At 42.0% G+C, this 26276-nt stretch overlaps 3 protein-coding genes and 1 pseudogene across 4 annotated transcripts; 3 read left to right on the top strand and 1 right to left on the bottom strand.

Moving 5' to 3' along the window:
- LOC139022774 (NTPase KAP family P-loop domain-containing protein 1-like) overlaps nt 1-8384 on the top strand; it is a 31337-nt pseudogene extending 22953 nt beyond the window's left edge.
- A 2596-nt stretch (nt 8385-10980) lies between these two features.
- On the bottom strand, nt 10981-12171 carry LOC111949479 (biogenesis of lysosome-related organelles complex 1 subunit 3). Its single transcript, XM_023966700.2, has 2 exons — nt 12066-12171; nt 10981-11699 (listed from the first exon to the last, which is right to left on the bottom strand). The coding sequence occupies exon 2, from the start codon at nt 11687-11689 to the stop codon at nt 11090-11092; it is 600 nt and encodes a 199-aa protein (XP_023822468.1). The 5' UTR covers nt 11690-11699; nt 12066-12171; the 3' UTR covers nt 10981-11089.
- Nucleotides 12172-12341: 170 nt separating this feature from the next.
- On the top strand, nt 12342-16724 carry si:ch211-116o3.5 (myb/SANT-like DNA-binding domain-containing protein). 2 transcript variants are annotated; one of them, XM_024014073.2, is made up of 4 exons: nt 12342-12589; nt 13522-13991; nt 14100-14366; nt 14565-16724. In XM_024014073.2, the coding sequence occupies exons 2-4, from the start codon at nt 13580-13582 to the stop codon at nt 15083-15085; spliced, it is 1200 nt and encodes a 399-aa protein (XP_023869841.1). In that variant the 5' UTR covers nt 12342-12589; nt 13522-13579; the 3' UTR covers nt 15086-16724. The 2 variants fall into 2 exon arrangements, with proteins under 2 accessions (XP_023869841.1, XP_023869842.1); XM_024014074.2 differs by having other exon boundaries at nt 12342-12617.
- Nucleotides 16725-18368: 1644 nt separating this feature from the next.
- On the top strand, nt 18369-21459 carry trappc6bl (trafficking protein particle complex subunit 6B, like). Its single transcript, XM_023966733.2, has 7 exons — nt 18369-18460; nt 18702-18793; nt 18931-18998; nt 19140-19257; nt 19372-19455; nt 19769-19862; nt 20793-21459. The coding sequence occupies exons 2-7, from the start codon at nt 18704-18706 to the stop codon at nt 20822-20824; spliced, it is 486 nt and encodes a 161-aa protein (XP_023822501.1). The 5' UTR covers nt 18369-18460; nt 18702-18703; the 3' UTR covers nt 20825-21459.
- The last annotated feature ends 4817 nt before the right edge of the window (nt 21460-26276 follow it).

The following is a 26276-nucleotide window of genomic DNA, read 5'->3' as shown; positions in this document are numbered from 1 at the left end:
TAGTCATGGTTCCCTCCCCTCTACAATGTGGGCACCCATAGCAACAGTCCAGAGAGGGCAGTGACAGGTCAAGAGAGCCCTCTACAGGCAAAAGGGAGAATAAGCACACGTTTCTGAGTAAAATCAGAATCTGAAAGAGCTCCAGCCTTTAAGAACATACCCGGAATCTTAACTCCTGATAGGCTAATACTGTAGAGATATGCTAATACTGTAGAGATATGCTAATACTGTAGAGATATGCATTGTCAAACTGATATGGTAAAGCCATACCTTTTGCTTATGAGAGGCTAGGCATGTATTTGATCATATGATTGTACATAAGTTAATTGAGCTATTTGGACATTATAGAGATTGTCTCTTCATTAGATGTAGAATATGTATATTTAATTCAAATGAACAAAAAGTGTGTTTTCTTACTTACTTACTTACTTTATTGTCCCCATGGGGAAATTTTGTTGCAGTGTCATGTACACATTTAAAGTGGCGTTAAATACAAAARAGGATTGACAATACAACTTTCAATAACAGTCACGCACCAATAAATAAAATAAAATTTTAAATTTTAAATTTAAAAAAGAAGAAAAGACTAGCCTGCTGGCCTTACGGGGTCAATGGGAACATTTGCCCGAGCTATTTAAGAGGGATATCACACCTGGCACAAATGATTGTCTCGTTCTATTTTTCCTGCTGAGGGGTGCCCTATACCTGCGCCCAGAGGGGAGTAATTCAAAGTCCAGGTACAGGGGGTGACTTGGGTCTAAAATGATTTTGTGAGCCTTACGGAGGGCCCTGACCTTAAAAATCTCATCCAGGCCTGTCTGTTTGACTCCAAGTACCTTGCTCGCTGTGGTAATAATCCTTCTCAGCATGTTTCTCTGACTGACAGTGGCATTGCCAAACCAACAAACAATACAAAAAGTTAAAATACTCTCAATAAAGGATTTGTAAAACAGAGTCAATATAGTACAGTCTATATTAAAAGAACCCAACTTTTTTAGAAAGTACAGTCTCTGTTGGCTCTTTTTGTAGATCTGGTCTGTACATTTACTCCACTGAAGCTTACTGTCCAAAAAGACACCCAGATATTTATATTCCTCTACAATCTCTATATTCTGACCTCTGATAGATGTTGCAGAGGTAGGTGTTGTACGCTTCCTGAAGTCTATGCACATCTCTTTGTTCTTGTTAGTATTGAGGACCAAGTGTGATTCCTCACACCACTCTACAAAGTCATCTAGGACCGGGCCATGATGTTCCTCGTCATCATGCAACAGGCTGATCAAGGCAGTGTCATCAGCGAACTTAACGAGGTGTCTGTCAGTATGGGAACTAGTACAACTATTAGTGTACAAGATGTACAGAAGTGGGGACAAAACACATCCCTGAGGAGAGCCTGTACTGTTTCGGAGGTGATATAAGTAATAACATGTATACTCCATTTATAATCCATGAAAATACTTTCTTCCAAATATTTGGAGAAAACAGTGTGGGCATTTGGAGCAAGTAAATCTATTGGCAAATATATGCTAGAATAAATGTATTTGTTGCTTCAATGGTCCCCCAGAGACATTTTCACTTGAAGTTTATATAGACCAGTGCAGATGTAGAATCACACATTATAAACAGTATTAACATTGTCACAATACACAACTCCATAACCATTTGCTGAATCACATTGGGTCTGAGATCTGGTTGGTATGTGGAAAAATATCCACCTACTGTAAGCTATGGGTGACTTGTTTGCAATGGAATTCATAATGCACAAAATAAATAAATAAAAATGCTAAACATGGCAAGAAGTCAAAGAGCCACTAACACATCTTTAAAGATGGATGAATTTATATATATCATGCATTAAAAACCTCATTCATTTTCTTTGCATATTTATTTTCTCATTCATTGTTTTTTAAAATCTATTTACCAGTGTGATGGCATTGGTGAGACGGCATATCTCGGAGGAATTGTGCTAGGGGCCACACTGCTCATTAGCAATCCTCCTATCTGATTCCCATGCACTTTTCTTTGCCCTGCAAAGTGCCAGTAATGGAATTTAAATTAGTTTCCCAGCTGAATTAATTTACCAGCGATGAAGGCAGCGTTTGCAGGCGGAGGTTGGGAACCAGGGTTGCCAAGGGAGTGTATTTTACTGGTTTACTTTAGAAGTTTACCAGAACTTCCAGAATTTTGGTATCTTTCAAGGATTTTATGTAATCTATCAAACTACATCTAGTGGCACTTTTAGGTACTTCAGATTATCACAGTGCCCTCAAACTGGCCTTATATGTCAAATATATTAAATAATGAAATAAGATGATGTACATAAAATAGAATGACAAAAATTATCCTAAATATAAACCATCAACCTAGTGAATACCATTGGTGTTTAATATGAGGGTTTCAGTATGAAAAATTCTCTCTCTCTCTATATATATATATATATATATATACACTTATTCTACTGATGTCAATATGTATTTGTCAATATGTCAATGTTTTGGCATCAAACTGGTTGCACTTGTGAAAAAAGTAAATAGTTGGACGAGTTGCAGAGGTAACTAGAAACTACCTACTAGGAACTCGTGGACAATATGGACACAGACACACAACATTAATACTACATATATGAATACATGTTCTGAAAGGTATTCAAGTATAAATGACCAAAGTCACAATAGATTGTCATAGATTTTCTGTTAATTATCAAAATTACTGAAGACATGACACGACATGTGAACAAGTGCATGCGGAGGTGGGCAATTAAATTGGGCAGCTCAAGGAGCGATGTCAAGTTTTTAATCTCACAGACGTCACCAGAAACCACTTTATCAAATTTGTCACAGGCAGTGGCATGCTGCATAAATTAACTATGCCTACTGTCATATGTTAAAGTTTTAGATAACGTTTTATACAATGCATGATAAGTGTGAGCATATGTATGTGTGTATGGTAAATATACACTCAGTGACCAGTTTATTAGGTATACCCATCCAGTACAAGGTCGTACCCCTCTTTGCCTCAAGAACAGCCCGATTTCGTTGGGGCATGGAAACATAGCTCAATTGGTATCAAGGGACCTAACATGTGCCAGGAAAACATTCCGCCAGCAACCTGTACCGTCGGTACCAGGCAGGAGTGGGCCATGGACTCATGCTGCTTACGCCAAATCCTGACTCTGCCATCAGCATGACACAACAGAAACCAGGATTCCTGTTTGTGGCRCGCCTGTTAGCTTGCACGACTCTTGCCATTCTCGTTCGAGCTCTCGTCAACAAGCTATTTTCGCCCCCACAGGTCTGCCGCTGACTGGATGTTTTTTGTTTGTCGCACCATTCTCGGTAAACCCTTGACGCGGTCAGGCATGAATAGCCCAGGAGGCCCACTATTTCCGAGAGACTGGATCCAGTGCCTGGCACCGACGATCATTCCATGCTCAAAGTCGCTTYGGTCACTCGTTTTGCCCATTCTAACGTTCAATCAAACTGTCACTGAATGCCTCGATGCCCGTCCACCTGCTTTATATAGCAAGCCATGACKACATGACTCACTGTCTGTAGGAGCTAACCATTTTCGTGAATGGGGTGGTGTAACTAATAAACTGGCCACTGAGTYTACAGTACATAGGACATACAGACCTATGTGTGTCTCTCCTCACGTGGAATGTATCACACTGCACATTCAATATTTGACTCACAGTGTCCAGTGGGCCCCCATAGMGGTCTACAGACGACAGACATACTGAATTCTGTATCATGATGGAGTTACGAGTGGATTGGGCTACATGGATTGTGTTCTTGCTGTCATTGGGAAAACACACAGAAGGAGATCATATTTTCTGTAATAAGTGGGATTGGTACGGGTGAACTCTCACTCGGGAAGCCAACGTCCATTAGACCAAGAGGGAACCCCCGTGGGCCGAGCGTGACAATTGGTCTCTGGCAGAGCTATCAATCACAACATTTCCATACATGGTTGACAAGGACAGTGCAAATGTCAAAGCTATTTGAAGCTCAGTACTACAGACCCGGGTGGATATAATAAGGAAGGACATGAGAGTCAGAGAGAGCAGAGCAAAGACCAGTCGAAAATCAAGCGTTCGCGAAGCACTCCTGTCCCATGTCCCAAGGCCAAGAATCATATAGATGTATGGTTAATGTTGTGAATATTAATGAATGGGGATGGAGTCATTCATTTATCTATTATAAACTCACACATGTTAGAATTTCCATTGTTAGAATTAAACACAGCAAATATTGCTTTCTGGGCCATGGCCATTTGGTATGTAGTAGGACTCTAGACTCAAAGTCATCTGGAAAATTCCACACAATTCTGACTTTCATTCACATATGATCTGATAATGTGTCAGGAATATACGTTGAGGTAGGGTGAACAACACTCGTGTTATTGGTTTCTACAGAGGGCCCGTCTGTATGTTGACTTCAATGTGGTGAGACCCACACAGACACGGTAAGACTGAGTTTTACTTTCTTTTGAGGGGAAATGTCTAATCCAATGTTAATAATTAGATACGGAGGCAATGTTTTGTTAAAACTAGCCGATAGGTTGCACTCCAAAGAAAAGTCATTGGAAAGGGCTGTCTGGTGTTATTCATTAACCAAATATTGATACTTCATTTGTAGTTTTGTTCATGTCTCTAAAGAAAAAAGAACAAGCAGGTCAATTTGTGTGCGAGGTTGTGTGTTCATTTTCATCGCAGTAGAAATCTGTCATGATAGAACTGGTAGCTGAAATCGATGGTGAACCGTCAACACATATTTGAGGCAATTACTGTTGTGCAAACACACGCTCTAAGTTATCGATACAACCAGGTCACAATTTACAGAGCAGCCAAGTTCTGCAGCTCCCTGACATGATTGAATATAACTTTGGGCTTACCCTTCATTGAACTGCAGTACAACATAAAACCTTTATTGAAAAGCTGTCTTAATGTTTATGATTATGTTAATTACGCTCATTATATTTTGGTAATTTACTCTGTATGACTTTGGCCAGTGTCGGAAAGTGCTGCATTTTAGCCCTTACACATTATCGTTGAATAACTAATGATGGCCATGAATTGTTATAATCTCCACCCGGCACAGCCAGAAGAGGACTGGCCACCCCTCATAGCCTGGTTCCTCTCTAGGTTTCTTCCTAGGTTGTGGCCTTTCTAGGGAGTTTTTCCTAGCCACCGTGCTTCTACACCTGCATTGCTTGCTGTTTGGGGTTTTAGGCTGGGTTTCTGTACAGCACTTTGATATATCCGCTGATGTAAGAAGGGCTATATAAATACATTTGATTTGAAAAATAAATTTGATTTGATTTGAAACATCTTTCACGCAACATCGATACATAAGCATCTATAATAGATTTGATTGAATTGACTAAATTCTTGGCGAAAATAAATTCTGCCAGCATTTTATTGACATTGTAGAATAACAACTAATCCTTACTTACTGGTAATTGGAGTTTAAATCGGTTGCTGTGATCGCAAATCGAAACTGTTCCTTTTTATACCGTATGAATGTTATAACCTGTTTTATTCCCTCGGTATGGACAGAAAGTATTGGAACGATAGACAAATGGACGGAGAAGCTAAGTGGAAAGTTAGTACATGTATCTGACGGGTTCAGTGACACAGATAATATCCGCTTTTATTGGATTGCCATCTCTACCTCTACACTGGTTAAACAAAAAGGTTATCTTGTTGGATGATGTCTATGCATATGGCCTGTCCAGAGCACATATCAAGGTGGCACCTCCGGCCACTGTAGGTCTGTTCTCCCAGTGCCCCAGCCGCACTGAAACTCTACTGAAGAAGAGCAAGAGTAAGTTTCAACACTTAGGTTGACTTCACGTGACCTTATTTTTTTGTGTTTTGTTCTGACAATCTAATTATGTTACTCTTTCTACATTCACAGTTTACATGAACACAGAGGCAGAGAACAGAAGCACAAGTTGAAGCGCCCTCCTCCAGCGTGGATTAGCTACTTGGCCCTCCTCTCCATCATCTTATTCCGTCCCGTGTGGAGGGAGGGTGAGGTGGATTTTCGTGCGGTTTAGGGCCTGGCTTTTGCAGGCGGTGATAAACTCTGGGCTGGGTTGGTGATCTGCCTCTTTAAGGCCATCCAGGAGGACTTTGGGAAACTTCCCCTGGGCCTCTATAGAGCCACKKAYCATCCTTACCCYAAGAAWGGCACGAGTGAAGGTGATAAGGTCAATTGGAAAGCCATAAAGCTGCTCTGCCTCCCCGTCTGGGTTGTAGTCCTTGCCACTGTATTGTTTTGCATTGGAGAATTTCAATGATGCTGGAATCGATGGCCATAGCAACACTGGGGGCCTCCCGCAGTCTTCGCCCTGGGGACTATTCGGCGGACATCCAAGCACCTGCTACACCATGGGCAGGAGTATCCAGCACCAGATGAACAGCTCGGCCGTCAGCGACCAGATGGGCTTCATGAACAAGGTGAGGGAGGAGGTGGGTGTTATGGTGGACTTCATCCACTTCATGGAGGTGTTCGAGGGGAGGAGGATCCGTGTGGTGCTGGAGATCACCCACCTGGACCGCTGCGGCCCAGACAGGGTGATCCGCACCCTGGAGGCTACGAACGTTCTGCTGACAGGGGAAAATGTCCCATTTGTGTCCATCCTAGCTGTGGACCCCAGACTGGTGGTGGGCTGACATCCAGTCGGTACAGTTATTATAAAATGTTTTTGTATTTTACTCCCTTTTTCTCCTAATTTCAATTACAATCTTGTCTCATCGCTGCAACTACCCAACGGGCTCGGAAGAGGCGAAGGTCGAGTCATGCATCCTCCAAAACATGACCCGCCAAACCGCACTCCTTAACACCTGCCCGCTTAACCCAGAAGCCAGCTGCATCGATGTGTCGGAGGAAACACTGTTCAACTGACGACCAAAGTCAGCCTGCAGGCGCCCAGCCCACCACAAGGAGTCGCTAGAGCGCGATGAGCCAAGTAAAGCCCCACCGGCCAAACCCTCCGCTAATCCGGACGACGCTGGGCCAATTGTGCGTCACCCTATGGGACTCCCAGTCATGGCCGGTGGGGCTTTGTGACACAGCCTGGGTTCGAACCCGGGTCTGTAGTACTGAGATGCAGTGCCTTAGAACGCTGTGCCACTCGAGAGGCCGCATACGACTTTCTAAACAGGATGGTCACCCTGCCTTTCTCAGTGCCTGAGATGTCCCCTGACTCCAAATGCAGAGCTTTAAAACCTTCACTGACAGCCATCTAGAGTCTGACAGGTGGAAAGTTATTAAGAGAGGAAAACACAGAGCTGGGAAGTTCTCTGCATTTGAAAAAGGCAGGCTTGATGACAATCTTGTGCCGTTCATTGGAAAGGGTCAAAGCGAGACAGAGACATTAGAAAAAGGCGTCCGTTGGGAGATCTGGGCCAAGAAAGTCAAGGTGCTAACAATTGAGGCATTACACGCCATGTATACCAAATGCAACCCTCTTCGTGTTTATCTTATGGCAAACCATGTGCATATGAGAAGGATAATAAACACTGTAGGGGTGACAGTCATCGTCATGGGTGCAATGAATTACATGGGCCTCTCCAAAGCTAAAGACCTTGCTGCCTGGGTGGAGATGGCCAACCTTTGGCCCTGCTGCCTGAGCTGGATCCTGCAATGCTCAGAGGACCACCAGCAGAGGGGTGACACTGATGACGCTGATGGTGATATCATCCAGGTCAAGACCTTATGGGAGGTGTTCAGTGAGACCAGTCTGGAGCCCCACATGCTCAGAGATCATCTGGAGACTGAAAGGTTCCTTAAGGTAGACTTCCAGTGTTGATCAGTTCAGACTGTGTACAGTCAACCTGGACCAATCCATTAAAGTAAAACTGGCTTGGGTTAGAGCAGGAGCCAGCCTGAGAGACAGGGCCAAGTCAAAGCCATCTGCGGATTGGAACAGTAATCAGTATGAGCACAGAGGACATCTGCAAAGAGGTACGTTAAAAATAAGAATCTTTGTGCTGTTAGAATTATTTTATGATATAGGCTAGTATATCATGGAGGTCAGTATACAGTGTCATGCATAGATCATTATTATGGTATTTATATAACTCATTTAGCTAAGTCCATCAGTGTATAAAATGAATTTTGAATCAGACTAATGAGTCACAACAGAACCCAATGCACCCGTAAAATAATTGTTTGACAGTTTCCCTCAGTCTGCTGCTATTGTGTACTTGTTAACATGCAAAAATGGCAAGTCAGTGACCTTGAAAACATTCTGTTTCAGGAGCGATGTGTGCTAATAGCGCTCAGCTCACAAGCGTGGTGTTCATAGCAGCAGACTGCAAACGGTACAGTCCCTTGCGAGAAATCACAAATGGTGTAACTTCCCACACGCCATAACCTTTTCCATTAACCCCCGGTGCCCATTAGAATGACGACCAACCATGTCCAATGGCACCATTCAAAATACACTCACCTGCCAGTTTATTAGGTACATCGTCCCTACAGACAGTGAGTCATGTGGCCGTGGCTTGCTATATAAAGCAGGCTGACAGGTATCGAGGCATTCAGATACTGTTAGAAAGGCCTAAGCAACTTTAAGCGTGGAATGATCGTCGATGCCAAGCGCACCGGACCCAGTATCTCAGAAACGGACGCCCTACTGGGCTTTTTACGCACAACAATGTCTAGGGTTTACCGATAATGGTGCGACAAACAAAAATTGTGGCAGTCCTGTGGGCGAAACAGCTCGTTGAAGAGAGAGGTCGAAGGAGAATGGCAAGAATCGTGCAAGCTAACAGGTGGGCACACAAATAACGGCGAAGTATAACAGTGGTGTGCAGAACGAAATCTCGGAACGCACAACTCGCCATTCCTTGTCACGGAGGGGCTATTGCAGCAGATAACCACACCGGTTTCAAACTCCTATCAGCTAAAAACAAGAAGTATCTCCAGTGAGGACGCCATCACCAACACTGGACAATTGAGGAGTGGAAAAACAGCCTGGACCAACAAATCCCAGTTCCTGTTGCGTCATGCTGATGGCAGTCAGGATTTGGCATCAGCAGCATGAGTCCATGACCCCATCCTGCCAAGTGTCAACGCTACAGGCTGGTGGCGGTGGTGTAATGGTGTGGGAAATGTTTTTATGGCACACATTTGGTCCCTTGATACCAACTAAGCAACGTTTCCATTCCCCGAAAACTTCTGTCTTTTCTTGAGGCAAAGTGGGGTCCGACCCGGTACTAGATGGGTGTACCTAATAAACTGGCCAGTGAGTGTATATATCACCGTGTCACATCATTGTTCTCTAGATGGAAAAGTTGAACCGGCCAATGAAATACCAACAGCTGCTGACAGGGAGTCAACTCAATGGAGCATCTCTAGTTTATTGGAGCAGCAGTGAGATCTAGCTAGCTACGTTTGCTCAGACTACCCAGCTAACTAGCGATTAGCATTAGTGGCAAACACGATTTAGCTTAACTTGCTAAGAAAATACTAACTAGCTGTTTTCAGATGTAAGAAACACAAACTAATATTGTAATTATAGAACGCATGTGGATTTTATTAAGATCAAAGTGGAAACAACATCATTGTCATCAACATTGTTGCATGTGCTGCATTGACCATGCAGACTGAGCGAAAGTGTCTCGTGGTCAAGCAACAACAAATGAGCTCCTTGAGTGACAGGGGGTGGAACTAGGTCTGTGTGGAAAGCGGCATGGAAAGAGAGAGAGTGGAGGGATGACTCAAGTAGCGGAGTAAACTATAAAAATGGGCGTTACACACGGCGTATCACATTTAACAAACCAAACATTAAAATACCGTTATAGAAGGTAAAGTAAAAACCCAAACCGGTATATAGTAAAATACGGTATACCGCCCAGCCCTAGTGAGATCAGACATGCCCTTCAGATGACCTTGGGAGAATGGATCAATTTCAGTTCGCACTTCCTGGGTGCCATGCCAAATGCTCAGTCTCACCCGACATGTCAGTGACTGCAAAAATAATGGCTAATCAAACCCTCCGGAATCCCATTGGATAAAAAAATTATTCAATTTTGTAACACTTTTTATATCTTTGGAAGGATTATGTAACAGTATAACTTTAAACCGTCCCCTCGCCCCGACACGGGCGCGAACCAGGGACCCTCTGCACACATCGACAACTGACGCCCACGCAGCGTCGTTACCCATCGCTCCACAAAAGCCGCGGCCCTTGCAGAGCAAGGGGCAACCCTACTTAAGTCTCAGAGCAAGTGACGTAACTGATTGAAATGCTAGTAGCGCGTACCCGCTAACTAGCTAGCCATTTCACATCCGTTACACTCACCCCCCTTTCAACCTCCTCCTTTTCCGCAGCAACCAGTGATCCGGGTCAACAGCATCAATGTAACAGTATAACTTTAAACCGTCCCCTCGCCCCGACACGGGCGCGAACCAGGGACCCTCTGCACACATCAACAACGGTCGCCCACGAAGCATCGTTACCCATCGCTCCACAAAGGCCACGGCCCTTGCAGAGCAAGGGGCAACCCTACTTAAGTCTCAGAGCAAGTGACGTAACTGATTGAAATGCTAGTAGCGCGTACCCGCTAACTAGCTAGCCATTTCACATCCGTTACAATTACACTGTATCTTAAATTGTTTTAAACTGTTCCTTAAAATGTTCTCTAAAGTAGAGGCCTATTGCAGTTCAATGACTGACATGTGAATACAGCAACGCACAATGATAACAACCTAGAATTCAATGTTGTCATTATTTAGTTAGTAAATGGGGATTCTGTTTCTTCAACTCTAGGCCTACGCAAAAATGACCACAGCGGTCGCATCCCTTGCAGTGCCTTGCTGACACCACAAGAGTGGGCTGTGCACTAGGCCTACACAAGGTTGGTGCAGTGGAAAAGACAGTGATTGACAAGACATCTCATGTGGTTGTGAAGAGCTAAATAATTTAACGTATGTTCGAGAGCAATAAGCATCCTTGGAGCAGTAATAGTTTAATAGCATGCAACATTTATTCACCTAATGCAAGTGCCTTTTACAAATAACGATACCCCATTGTTTAGCCTACATAATACATATGAAACAATGAATGAGGAACATCACTGTCCGAGAATAGGGGTAGRMYGAGAGGAGGGGATGGTAATATCGGGGAGCAGATAACAGCTGGTGATAATGTCCATTTTCTCTGAGACGGACTTGAGGTCCTCCAGAATGAGTCGGATGCTGTGGGAGGCGTTGATGATGCCGTTCTGGGAGCTGTTCAGGTGGGTCGTGGCCATGCGGATCTCCTTTGTGGCATTACCATACACCTGTTTGATGGTCTGGGACACATCCGTGCACAGACGTGCATTGCTCTCCTGTAATTTCTGCTGAAGTAAAGTGTTGTAGTAGAGCCCACTGTGTTCAGGCCTAGACACAACCAACTCCTCTACCACGGACTGAATGTCAGGGTTATCTCTGATCACAAGCAGGCGAGTTAAGTCCTTGTGTAATATTTGTGGGTTTTCAGAGCTTGCAGGAATGACACATTTCCGTACTTTCTCAACCTCCCCCTCGCTGTCAGTCTCAGATGCTTCCCCTGGTACCTTTTGCCCTCCGGCAGTTGAATGTGGAGAGAGGGAAGTGATGTATACCTCATCATCTGAGTCGGTCTCTGACGCCTCGCCTTGCACTACTATCTGGTATGTGTCACTTGCCATTCCACACCACCTAAATACACAAGATAATTGTGAAGGCCTACAGTAGAAAATATAATATTTTATGGAGAGGCATAGTTTAATGGAACAGTGAAGCATGTTCTGATGGTATGCATTGTTTAATGGAACTTTTGCATCATCAGATGATGCCTGGCTGCCCATCGGAATGTGCCTCCCCCCAAATTTGGTCACTAGCCCAAATAATATTTTTTGTGCGAGATGATAACCATCGAAATGCGCCCCCTGTTTAATCATGTTATCAAATGTAACTATTTGGCTTGTTATGTTAATCAATCTACATTAAATCAATTCATCAATGCCAATATAGATAGCTAGCCTGCTATTATTCGAAAAATGTATGTAAAACAAATTATCATACCTCCAGTCCTGCAAAAAAGAATCACATGAGCACCCGGAAGTCGGTCAAAACACTCACTCACCAGGGTTGACCCAAACTAAGTACTGCACAAATTCGCTAATCATTACAACTAGATGTCTGTTAAATCCGACTAAATTGAACATTTAGATGATGTGTAGATCTGAGTATCTGCGCAGCTCCTCACAAAGACTAACCCTCGTGAGTATACAGTACGATTATTGACCAATCAGAGTAGAGACCGAACGACATGTGACATTTGGAACGTCAACCATATGCAGTCATTGGCCGTGTTCGAGAACATCKAAACCGTAATGTATCWTGGGTATATGGTGAATGACTGATTGATCTACAAATAACAACGAGTCGTTATTCATGACGGACGGTGATTTGTAGATCAATCAGTCGGCAGTCTCCTCCACTGTCGGCTGCAATGTCGAACAAGCCTATTAATGTCAACAAACCCCATATGATCGTGCGACGCAAGCACGCTTCCTCGACGCAGCGTCAAATATTTTGTGATGAAGGTATGAAGTGCAATCTGTAGCAGTCACAGTAAGCGCTATTTAATGGTTATGAAATTAGAACAATAGTTTGTGCATGAAAAAAATGTTGACGATGCACTAAGACATCGCCGCAGTGTTCTGTAAGAAATTACATTCTTCATCGTCAGCATTCGCCGTCACGGCCACTGCAACACAGCTACGGTCACTTTCAGCAACCAGTGCTAGCTAGTTAAGTTAGGTTGTCAGTGGTCAGACTGTTGATGACTAGTTATGAGTCTCTGACTGTATGGTGTGTGATGTAACGTTAGTTGTCTGTAATTTCCAGGATCAGTTTTATTTTAAGTACTTCCCTGTACCAAAAGGGAAAGGCTATTGCATATGTATTTTTGTCGCTGTAGAAGACAGCGTTATGTTCTTGTATGTCTGCATAAATTCACATCACACACAAACTAACGTTACTCAGCTCATCATGTCTCATCTGAGTGGAATTTACGTGGGAAAGTCGTGATTTGCTGTTGGGTGAACTTCAAAGGGACTGGAAAAGAAACTGTCACTGTACTATTGTGTGAATGTTGTAATGAACATCTCTGGATTGGTTTACGTCACAATGTATTTCTMTCATTTATATCCAGTATCTATTTTGGATGCTGTCGTGACTCATATAGTCTCCCATAATGAGGTTTCATATACCTTTGATTTAAAAAAAATAAAATAAAAAAAAACACCAGTGTTCGTTCCTGTCTTGAATACTAGCTTATTATAATGCAACTTGAATGCTGCTCTTTGATGCGTATTGCTACAGCATTTTATTTCAGTAGAAAGTCTAACATTTTATTTCAGGCCATTTTTATTATAATCATTCGGCTATCCCTCAGTCTACCTCTAACGTAGATAGCCTATTATCGTGTAGTACTTCAACCTTTTTCCATGTGTTCTTGTTTACTTCCAACCAGGTGGAGCCCAGGGGGCTGCTACCAGAGCAGGTACACCCAGTGAGGGTAGGGAGAGACCATGGACCTGAGTGAGAGGAGGCCCAACAAGTGGTGGACAGAGTCGGACACCTTCGCCATGCTGGCCCTCATCGAGCAGCTTGACCTGGTGCATGAGCTGGATAAGAAGCGCCAGCGCAATGACTCACACTTCCGCCGCCTGCGCTACAGCCTGGCCAAGCGGGACATCCACTTCACTGTCAACCAGATACGCAACCGCTGGAAGAGCCTCAAGCACAAGTACCGCAAGATCAAGATGGCAGGATACCGTAGCGCCGCTGCACGCCTGTCCACCATCGAGTCGTTCCGTTACTTTCGTATGCTGGACCGCATGCTGGCCAGGAGGGCCCGGGTGGGGGCCCCAGTGCAAGGCATTGCAGATGGACACAATATGGTGGTGTTGACCCCTTCAGACCTGGAGGATCATACTGATGGTACTACTTTCTGGCTTTAGGATTATTATACATTTATTATTTCACATGAAATAATTGTAAAGAAGTGTATGCTTTGCATTGGCCTGCTCTGCTCTCTCCTCTTCTCAGGTGATGTTGCTCAGCCCGAATCTGTGGCCCCTTGGCAGGACAGCCTGGCTCCAGCTTTAGAGGGAGAAGCAGACGAGACCAATGCCATCCCAATAGAGGCCAACGTCAGCACTCCGGGCTGGGCCTTGAAGTCAGACGAGATAATGACTTTGGGTCTGTCTGGAGAGTATCTTTACCCAGTGAAGAGTGAGCCACATTCAGTACCCTCTTTACATGATGGTGAGGGAGCTCGGGATCCCACTGGCTGCAGTCCAGAAGAACAAACTGGTGAGTGCTTTTATAACTGAGTGGCTACATGACCATCTATATTCTATGTAATTCATGTGTTCTTTTGAACTAATATCATGTAATTCATCTGTTGGAAGTTTACTTTGTATTTATCAATTGTTTAAAGCTTTGGATAATAGATATTACAGTGATAACCTAAAACAAATACAAGTTGTCCTGCTGTTCATTTCTCCACAGGCACTTGTGAGGACACCAGCACCCTGATCCTCCAGCAGCTCACCATCCTGAACCATCAGCTAGGGGAACAGCTCGCTGAGCAAAGGGCCTTCCACTGCAGCATGCTGGGTATGATGGACCGACAGATAGAGGTCCTGGAGCAGTTATCCAACTTCTCCACAGGCCGCCAGGTCAAGACCGAACCCGATGACAGTAACACTCCTATCAGCCAGCAGGTCCACAACTCCCTGGTGCGCATCTTGAGAGGAGTGGAACAGGTCCAAACCCAAGGACACCAGCTGTGCTCATGCAAGGCCTACCCCTCACAGCCTACATCTCCCTCCTGGACAGTCTCTCTGTTGGAGGTCCACAAAGAATCACCCTCCAGGGATGAGAACTCAACTAGTGACACATCCAACCCTCAGCCCTCAGACCATGGGTGTCCTGAACCTCAAGGACCATCCCCCTCAGAGCAGCTTCCCACTTCCCCACAGAAGGGTATTTTGCTTAACGGACTCTCAAACAAGTGCCAGCACAACTGAGTGCTCTTGAAGCTTCATTCTGACAGAGGAGAGCATACACTCTTAGAAAAAAGGGTTCCAAAAGGGTTCTTCAGTTGTCCCCATAGGAGAACCCTTTTAGGATCCAGGTAGAATCCTTTTTGGTTGCAGGTAAAACAAGTGTGTTCCATGTAGAACTCTCTGTGAAAAGGGTTCTACATGGAACTTAAAAATGGTTTTACCTGAAACCAAAAAAGGTTCTTCAAAGGGTTATCCTATGGGGACAGCCGAAGAATTGTTTCAGGTTCTAGATATAACCTTTTTTTTCTAAGTGTTGAATAAAAGAATATGGGTGCTTACATTTGAGGAACTTGTCATTTTGAGAAAGTATTGTTAAAAAAAAGAAGAAGAAAAAAGTGTTACTTTGTTTTTTATTCCAACTTCTCTCTTCAGTTTAATTTTGTCATGTCCAAATGTTTTAATGTACAGAAGTGAATAATCTGATGTTTTAGTCAGATATATTTTAAAGTCTACAATCTAGAGAATTTTGACAAACCTTAGCGCAAATGTTTATTTATTCTAGTCAAGAAGAGAGATTCCAATTCGCCAGCAATCATCCACTGAAACGTGCTAGATTCCCCAAATTATGTTTAAATGTATGTTTTCTTAACTCATACACATTTATGTGGAAGCTGGTCAAGCAAAGGCTTTATCCAAATTTCTCCTCTTTTCTAAATGTTCCTTTTTCCTAAACATATTGGATATTTAGAAACTTAATTTCTACATTTGAAGACTTGTTTTAAACAGGGACTTTGTAGAACTCAATTTGCACAGCTGTTTACATAGTCGTGGATACACATGGCTGCTTTAATTTAGGCCGGTGAATGTGTTTTACTTTGCTTTAGCTTCGCTGAAGATGAGAGGTAGTGTGGAAGTGCAATATGGTAATGAAGTCTACATTTGCAATCTCACAAGAGAGTCATCCAACATCATCCATCACTTAATTTGTGTCTTGGAATTGTATTACTACATCTTGGCAGTACTGCAATTTGGCATGTTTTGCTTGTAATTTGTTACCTGTCTTAAGCAAGAATTTTGCTAGGACTGTTTTGGAGTGGTCTGAGTGGGGAGGGGAAAACTGATAATTAGCTGTTATTGGCAGAGAGGTTTGGAATTTGTGCTGCGTTCAGTTCAGTACATTTTTACGTTCTGGAACATTCAATTGAATGAAAATGATGTTGTACTGAACGACTAGTCGAAAACGGGGAGTTGTTGGGGAACGCTGTCAACATGACCAATTTCTTGTCTTTTCAAACAGCTCTTACATTAAAAGCATTATCAGGATTTTCACAATATCACAGTATTATGCCAACCTCATAGTGTGAAAATATATATAAAACACAGGTAAATCACGTTTTTGACCTCACTGCGACTTTTCTCTCCAAAAGTCATTTTAATACATGACTTCCAGCTTCAATCAGAACTTGTATCAAGTCCATTGATATTGAGTTATTTAGTGTAATGTATGTGATGCACCTTGACATTAAACCTAATCCAAATGAGTACAATAAAAAGAGGCCTACTTGTGATAGTTTTATTTATGTACTGAAAGGTGTCTGAAAATGTCATTGATACTATTGTATTTTTAAAAGTGAAGAATTAAACATTCACTGTAATGGAAGGACTGGTTTTATTTATGAATTGCAAATCTCATCAGTAGCTTTAGCCATTTTGGAATTAGAAATGAATGTTGCAATGTACATTGTAGGCCTACTTCAAAAGGAAAATATGATGTACATTTATTTGAAATGCAAGCTTTTTTTTTTGCGGGACAGTTATTTGAGCGCCCTTTTTAAGCATCAGATACTCCAAGATCTCCAGACTGTTTTGTAGTATACTCTAATAACTCTAAGCAATACCAGATCCCTGAATACCAATATACTTTTATCATAACTGTAAACTCTCCTTCCAGACTCACATCAAACATCTCCAATCCAAAGTTGAATCTAGAATTGGCTTCCTATTTCGCAACAAAGCATCCTTCACTCATGCTACCAAACATACCATCGTAAAACTGACCATCCTACCGATCCTCGACTTCAGCGATGTCATTTACAAAATAGCCTCCAATACCCTACTCAATAAATTGGATGCAGTCTATCACAGTGCCATCCGTTTTGTCACCAAAGCCCCATATACTACCCACCACTGCGACCTGTATGCTCTCGTTGGCTGGCCCTCGCTTCATACTCGTCGCCAAACCCACTGGCTCCAGGTCATCTACAAGACCCTGCTAGGTAAAGTCCCCCCTTATCTTAGCTCGCTGGTCACCATAGCACGCGCTCCAGCAGGTATATCTCTCTGGTCACCCCCAAAGCCAATTCRTCCTTTGGCCGCCTCTCCTTCCAGTTCTCTGCTGCCAATGACTGGTACGAACTACAAAAATCTCTGAAACTGGAAACACTTATCTCCCTCACTAGCTTTAAGCACCAGCTGTCAGAGCAGCTCATAGATTACTGCACCTGTACATAGCCCATCTATAATTTAGCCCAAACAACTACCTCTTCCCCTACTGCATTTATTTAATTATTTTGTTTTCATTTATTTAATTATTTTCTACTTTGCACATTCTTCCACTGCAAATCTACGATTCCAGTGTTTTACTTGCTATATTGTATTTACTTCCCCACCATGGCCTTTTTTTGCCTTTACCTCCCTTATCTCACCTCATTTGCTCACATTGTACATAGACTTATTTTCTACTGTATTATTGACTGTATGTTTGTTTTACTCCATGTGTAACTGTTGTTGTATGTGTCGAACTGCTTTGCTTTATCTTGGCCAGGTCGCAATTGTAAATGAGAACTTGTTCTCAACTTGCCTACCTGGTTAAATAAAGGTGAAATAAAATAAAAAATAACATTGAAGCTGTAACAAAAAGTAGCCTAAAATGAGAAGATATTCAATAAAACATGAATTGTGTTTCGTTTTATGTGTTCCCAGACAGAAAATGTGCATCACCTCACCTATTGCGAACATGTCTCTGTCCTCATATAACCTGTCAAATTAAAAGGACATGCATTGAAATTATGTGATGGTCTTAAAATATAAACAAGGGAATTTCACATAAACTGGGAAGGGTGTGAGCTGCATGAAGAAACACAACTATTTGCATTGTTGTCCTAGCTGGTGACCCTATTAACCAATTCATAGTGTCTGATTGTTTTTTCTTCTATACAAAACATTAAAGAAAAATATTTAGCATTTTCTCATGTAATCAGTTATCCAGCTATTTGTCCTTCGGCACGCCCAAGCAAAGTTGTGCCTCCTTCGCAGGTTCCGTAGTCAGGAAGTAACCCTTTGTTTACATCGTGAGCAATTTAGCGGAAAGTAACTCAAACCAGAGCTGTAAAATAGGTAATTTGTTGGATTTACACGCGTTAGCAATATGTGATCATATTTATTGCACGTAGATAGCAAATTATATTTTAATTCAGAAGAAAGCATTGCCCGCAGTTTCAAGCACTAGCTAACGTTAGCTAGCTAGATGTTCTCCACCAGTGTACCAGGATCATTTAGCTTGCATGTTTTAAACGTTTGTCAGTCAGGTAGAGAACGTTGCCTAGCTTTTCGTATTAAGATTTTTCTTTTATTTCAGACATGGCCGACGACGTACTCTTTGAGTTCCTCCACATGGAGATGGTGTCCCATATTTACAAAGACCAAGCCTCGAGAGGGGAGATGGACAAGGTAGGTTAAGCTCGTAACGTCATTAGACAGCCACCTGGCATACCCACTCAACATTGTTTGAAAGCTTGGTCATCATCAAAAGATGTGTTTGTTTAATCTATTGTTGTCACATCTAGCTATTTGGTTTTTCTACACAGGATAGGGCAACTTGTGTGTCCACTCTGGAAGGCATGGGCTTCAGAGTAGGACAGGGGCTTATAGAAAGGTAGGACAACAGTTTTCACTGTTGCATATGCCCTGTATTTCAGTTTGACTTAAGTTCCACCTTTAAGTACTTTAGTATCACTTTACCTGATTGAAATGGCAATATATGTAGGCTAACCGTGTGTGTTTCCTGACCCTCCAGGTTTACAAAAGATTCCCCCAGCTTCAAAGATGACTTGGATGTCATGAAATTCATCTGTAAAGACTTCTGGATAAATGTCTTCAGAAAGCAAATCGACAACCTTAGGACAAACCACCAGGTGTGCCCATGTTTCAAAAATAAAGCACTTTAGATAAGGAATACAGCTGCTGATGTACCACACTGCCTATGGCCTTCTCCCCAAATATTCATGTTGTGTCTTGTTTCTACACAGGGTACTTATGTTTTGCAAGACAACAAGTTTGCGCTCTTGACACAGTTTTCCAACGGGAAGCAGTACCTTGAGGAAGCGCCAAAAGTAAGACATCCAATCGTTTTTAAAAAGTAGACCCAGTTGTTTCTCATTTTAAAACAGTGGTCTTAAATCTTGGTTCTGGGGACCCAGGCTGGGAACACATTTGTTCCAGCCTGGCACTAACGTTAGGTTAAAGTTGATAAGTTAAAGTATGCATGTTAGTACTTGGATGGAAAAAATGCTTGCCACACCCTATTTGGCCCAAGGTTTAACATTATTCTAGAATATTCAGTCAAATAGATTGAAATGTAGGCCTTCAGTGATTTAACTCGAAAGTAAATGTTCAGCCGTAACTGTCTGGTATGTTTTGCAACAGTATCTGGCATACTCCTGTGGATTGGTGAGAGGAGCTTTGTCTAACTTGGGTATGGACTGCGTGGTGACAGCTGAGGTCTCCCTAATGCCCTCATGTGAGTCTCTTTTATCATCATCATCATTTATCATATACCATCATACCACACATTACCGATACTACAGAGATGTTTCAAATCAGAGAGTGTTCAGTGACAGGCACTTCCTGTAAAGGTTGTTAAGCAGTCCAGGGCAGGACTTTGGCTAGCTGAGTGACAAACTCATCCCTTGTTTGTAGGTTTTATCTCACTTCAAAAACATTATCTAGCTTCGAGACAGCTTCTTAAAGAGCTCAATGTGTCTTTATTACGTAGCCGTGAAAGTAACAAAATMACACAATTCCATATTTGTCTTAAACAACTTTATTTCAAAGGAGTGCTGTACTGAACATGCACAGCTCGGCAACTTCAGACGATCAGGTGTTTGTACGTAGTTAGCTTGGCGGACATGACATGCTAAGCTAGCGTTTCAGCGGTTTCTATTGAAACCGCCGTTAGAGGCACCTCTTTCTATATGGGCCCTTTTTGGATACCGACACTGATGAGTTCTGAGCAGACTATCTATCAGCTTGGTGCAGAACCTGAAGCACTTCCGTGATTCCTTCTCCATTATTAAAGGAGCTACATGTAATATTTTTGTAGCCATCAAATCTCTTGTCAAATTGACTGAGGCTGAGTGATTTGTGTATGTACCACGCGCTAACGGATCGTTGTTGGTTAGCGTGCCGCTCAGGCCCAGTTAATTTAACAACAAGAGCTGGTCAGTCTTTCGTTGACCGATAAGAAGGCTGCACCATTCAAATGCAATTTTTGTGTGGGCCCAATAATTCCACTATTACTGTAGATACTGTATCTTGAAGACATTCTCTGAAATTACAATGCAAAAATATTACATGTAGCTTCTTTAATGACAAGGTGCATAATATGTCCATACTTTGTCAGATGTTTGTCTTTTTAAGTAATATTACCACCTTTTGTGTTCCCACACAGGTAAATTCCAGGTCGTGATTCAGAAGATTTGAATAGGACCCACTTCGTTAAAATGTTATGTTCATCTGTGACAATAAAATAATGTGAATGTCAACCTTAAGGTCCTTAAATGTCATTACATTGAAGGTGGTTTACTACATATTATTTTTGTATTACATTTTTTTCAAWTTTTTTTCCTTAGAAAGCAATAATAAATTGTAAAGAATTACACACTTATTTGAGTTTTATAACATACTTAAAAAAAGCTTAATGTGGTCACCAGATATCGATTCCTCTATTTAATTGTCTAACAGATTTATTTTGTATCCTAACATCAGTTTCATGTCTTTGTATATTAACTAGAATTCGTCTTCAGTGTGAAACTTGTGAAGGTATTGCAGTTAGTCTGTTGTAGGTATCATCTCTGTTGTTGAGGGAAATCAAATACGAATTGCATTTTTATTCTGAAATGATTTTCAAACTTATCCCATGTCATTTCCTTGGCTCTTTGTTGACTGTATTTGCTAAAGAAACAACAAATAGTTGTTGACGAAATAACTATTTTCTGCCACTAGAGGGTAGTCTCTGCAATATACTCTTCTCGGCAGCATGCCTGTGAATGGAATTGGAGTGCATTATCCTTTGAAAAGAGAGCCCAGTTGAACATTATAGCAGTGATATCCAGCTCTCCAGTTGTCTCTTTCAAACTTTGTGAATCATGTTATTATCTTGAGATATGATCTTTCTGCTTTACCCTGCATCAAAAGAAATACATTTAAGACCGGGATTGAAAATGTTGTTTGTACAAAATAATACTTTAAAGGGGCGATCTGCAMTTACTACATCCATTTTTGGACTTATAAATTAATGATATATACCTTTTGATTATTTTTAGAAAATAACTTATAAATGCGTCATGAGCTTAGTTCACCTGTCATACCCCACCAGAACCCAAAATATAAGCTTGTTTTACGCCAATGTTTGTAAATAAAGTACATTTAAAGAAACACTATATAGCCTCAACATGGTTAAAACTATAATTTGGGATGGTCATTGCTCTGTCTAGGACTATCAGAGTGGTTACATTTCTCAAACCCATCCCTCAGCTTTTTACTGAAACGGGGCTGGAAGGACGCTTTGTTATTGTTACAACTGCAGATTGCCGCTTTAAAACACTATTCGAAACATATTTGATCAAGTTTGGTAATACTTAATGAAACGGGAAGTTACCTCATCTCTTACTGTTCCATGTAAATGTTTTATGGATTGAAATGCATCATTCGGTTCTGTTTACGATCAGTGCCTCAGACTCTGGAAAGGCTATGTGTTCAGCATTTCAAAGGGAAAGCCACCTACAGCCAAAACCTCTGTGTTTTGTATGAAATTGTGCTTCAATACCAGCTGGACAGGATTGATCTATTTGGCACAACATTTTGTAATGGTCAACTGCATATTGTTTTGAAGATCGTGAGAATAAATACAGAGCAGCAGAATTAGGATAGGTTAGATATATGCTCTTCCTAGTTTTTACTTGCCCGGGGACTTTTAAGAGGCTTGAGGATGTATGTAGGCTATGTGACTGCATTGTGTCCCAGATATTCATTCCCTTGTGATATTTGCTTCATTCATTTCGCCATCAAGCAGACTTTTTTTTACGTTAGAAATCTATTTGCATTCAACATGGAATCCTCTCCCTACCTCTGATGATAGGTTGTATACCCTTTTCAAAGACCGTGTCCTCTTCCTGATTTTGACATATCAGTCAAGTCAGGTTTATTAGTGTTCTCCTAAAACAAGCTTTTATTAGACTGCCACGTCCTGTTATTTAATTAACTGTAATATTTAGAGTTTGGCTTTGGTTCAGGTTACCTAGAAAAGTCCTGCCTTGCCCTTTTAAGGAAAGGCATTCTTAGGATAAAAGGATTTATGTCAGTACCTCAAAAACCAAGCCTTGTATTGCTCCCCTCAACATAGCCAAAGGTCGATCATTCCTTTACATTTACACGTCTTAAATCGCAATATCCAAGCACAAAGTCACCGGCGCCATCCCTTCGGTTGAAGGCCTTTTTTCCCATGATGAAAAGAAACAAATACAGAATGCTTTAGCTTTAAACTAAGGTACACAAAGGAGAACGTAGGGCAAGACTACCTGGGGTGAGCCATTCACAGGCTCTCTTTGTGGAGAACTTTTACTTTGCCACAGGGAGAAGTAAATAAATGCTCTGAGCCAGAACTCCAGCTGTCTCACTTCTCCTTTCTAAAGCCATAAAAAAGAGGCTGGAGTGAGGTGGTGTCTGCTCCGTCACTCTAAAACAGAGAATTAACTATGACCAACTTCAAACGCCCCGTCTGGTCTGAATGTATGTTCAAGTCAACATCCTCCACAGTTCCACCTCTTCATTTCTTGTCCTTCCATTCCTTTCTTTTCCTTCTGATGCAGTTCTCTGTTTTATTTCGGGGGGTTTCCCAAGCATAACCATCTGTGCTGGAGCGTTTTCTTCCCTCAAATGTTTTTTTCTTTTCTTCCTGTGTTGTGTACTGTTTCTGTTATATTTCTACCATATAGAGTTGGTTGTAGTGAATGTATTTCAGATTTTTTTTCTCCAGGAAACCGGTTCAAAGACCTATGCAATTATTACTACCATGATTGTTGTACTATGCGCATCTGTATTTTAATAGCTGAATGGTCTTTTAATTGTATGTTTTTTTTCTCCTCCAAATAAAGATCATTGTTGGAACTCTTCAATATATTCATCATGTCCTCTGTGAAAGAAGTGGCACACTGTCTTGTGATGTAGAAGTCAGACTGATTCAACATGCAGAAAGCTAGGAGGCTGGCAGTGACCCTCCGTTGTCCGTATTGCGTTGTGATATTTTCAGAATGAACTTCTGTAGTGTTTGTAACACTGATACCGAACTCTTCTTTTCTGACCATGAAAGGGAGTCCTGAGAGAAGTGAAAGGAAAACATCAAATAGAAAGGGAAGAGTATATGAATTGCTAAAAAAAACATTGTGCACATTTACACAACAACAAAACATTTACACAACAAAGTCAAAGGGACAGAGACGATCTGGCTAACAGCATAAGGATCCTCTTCCCCAAACTCCAGTAAAAGGGTCTCTGTCTCCAGAGCTTGATTGTGCTGGAGCAGTAAGCTTGTGGATTAGAGTGGGCAGGGAGCCAGCTGCTACCCTGCATAGCGCTGCATGGCGTTCCCAGGCCTTCCCTGCATCACAATGTAATCAATAAAGTTACAAGAGGGGAAAAGGGGACTCTTTGGTTGTCCCACCACCCCTCCTCCTGCATGTCTCCCCCCCACCCCCAGACCCAGCCCGTGGAAAACACTCTCCTCATCATTCTCCTTTTCTCCTTCCTTTCTCCTCCCTCTCCTTCATCAGTAACCTCTTCACACACACACTCATTTATCGTTTGAATTTGGATGATTTAATCTAAGTATGGGAACCAGAGCCCTGAAAACCGTCTGCAGCTGGGGAGTGAATGAGTGAACACAGTACTTCTGACACAAAAGCAGCCCCCCTTCCTGTACCCACTGCCCCATAGCTGCTGGCTTTACTGATTTGTGTTGCTGTCACAAGTTCTCATGAATCCACTCTTTGCTCATGGCAAAAAAGAGACGCAGAGAAGATTATTTTGTTGCTCATACCTATGTTATTACACATCTCACTGTATTCAGTGTATTTGTATCTAATTATATTTCTTAGATATTCTCTTCCAGTCACTATACTGACAATAAAACAAGATGAGTTGCATCTTTATTCAATTAATCAACTGTAAATATTTAACAAATACTCATATCTGTATGAGTTTCATTTTTTTAAGTTCAAAATGTTGAAAGCTACTTCAGAGAGACTAATTTTGCAGAGTAGTTTATGGTATGCAGAAAGATTTATGTTCTTCAAACAGCTTAACAGTGTTATCCTGTTTGCAGCGTAGAGGGTTATAACCTCCGTCATTGCTCCAGGTTTACCTCAAACTGTTTGACATTTGCGCTCTCCAGATAACTTTCCCCCTATTGTTTCTCCTATAAATCTCCCAGAAGGTTGGAATGAGGGAATAGGTGGTGGGTGAGTATGGGGCCCATATCTCCAAGAAAGTAACAATAACTTTTAATTTACCACTCTCCTCAGAAGGGAAGATATGATCGTTTCTTTGTGGGTGAGAGAGGAAATCTGGCTACAATACCAGGATGTGTGGGGAACTTTTTTCTATTTTTTTCCGTTAGTGAAAGGATTACAAAAAAAATAATTGTAAGAGCTTGTGGCTAATCACTTCCCCCAGATAAAGCCCCTCTCTTGATTAATAGACAGGCAGAGGAGGTTATCAAGTGGATAGGAAGGCAGGTCTTTGAAGGGGGGAAGGGTGGTTGCTACCTGACCACTGAGCTTCGGAGAAGATTGTGTGGACTGGGGTTAGTGTGGCAGTTCACTAATCAAAGGGTTGTGTTGCCGTTACAAAAACCTGTCCAGCCAAAGCCTGTGTTGTCCGACATCACTTCAGGCTATTCAAATGGGTAGATTGGTCTCTAGATTATTTGGGAATTCCATTGCTAAATTCAGTTAAAACAGTATTAACCAATCCCAACACTGATCCCCCCCCACAACAAATCTTGATCACCTGATGCATTTTGGGCCAACCAGTCACATGTAGGCTACTAAACCGATTCAAGCTAATGGGATTGTTTTGCCTTTACACAAGCGGAAAAGGTAATAGTACCGCTGCTAGAAATTGACAGAAAAGAGTTGTTTAGAATCACATTGTTTTCCCGAGTCTTAGCTCTCGCGCCATAAAGTTATCCTCTTCATCGTCACGAGCCACATGGGTTTGTTTACGTTGAACTGGGGTGGGGTCGCGTTAGAATCCCCCGGATTAAGGAGCACCTTTCTTTCAAATAACCTTAAGTGCTACTCTCTCAACTCCCAGTCACACACACACCCTCCCTGACCTGACTCCGGTGCCAAGGTAATGCAGGGAGACCTTGTGAGTTTTGGGTTTCTCAGGGCTAACTTAATGGATTGGTTGGGCAAATCTGACATTATCACCATGATTTCCTTCTTTCAAGAAGACAATGCCCAAAATGCCACTGGCTAAGAAAGCTGTGTCCAACTGGTATTTCATTAAAATGCCCATTTATGCTGTGCTGTTGTAGAGGGACGTCTCAAAGCATTGCAAGGGTGACTTGCAGTTTGACATTACTGGCTCTGGGAGGCTATGTCCTTAACTATTCATTAAACACAAGGCCTGATAACAAAACGAATTGTCTACTTCACCTATTCAATACTCTAATCCTTGGAACCAAATCCATTTACTATACCTACATTACTTGATATAACATTCGTTAAAGCTCTTAGTGGTTGAAAGTAATTAAACGTCTAACCGGACTTTCTGCTTCTCATCCCCAACCTACATGTTCATAGTACTTCAATCAATCACCAAACCAAACCTACAATGTACTTATTACCTCAATCAATCACCCCAACTACCT

Source organism: Salvelinus sp. IW2-2015, linkage group LG22, assembly GCF_002910315.2.
Source record: "Salvelinus sp. IW2-2015 linkage group LG22, ASM291031v2, whole genome shotgun sequence".
Classification (NCBI taxonomy): Eukaryota; Metazoa; Chordata; class Actinopteri; order Salmoniformes; family Salmonidae; genus Salvelinus; species Salvelinus sp. IW2-2015.
This window is presented reverse-complemented; position numbering and strand designations above follow the sequence as displayed.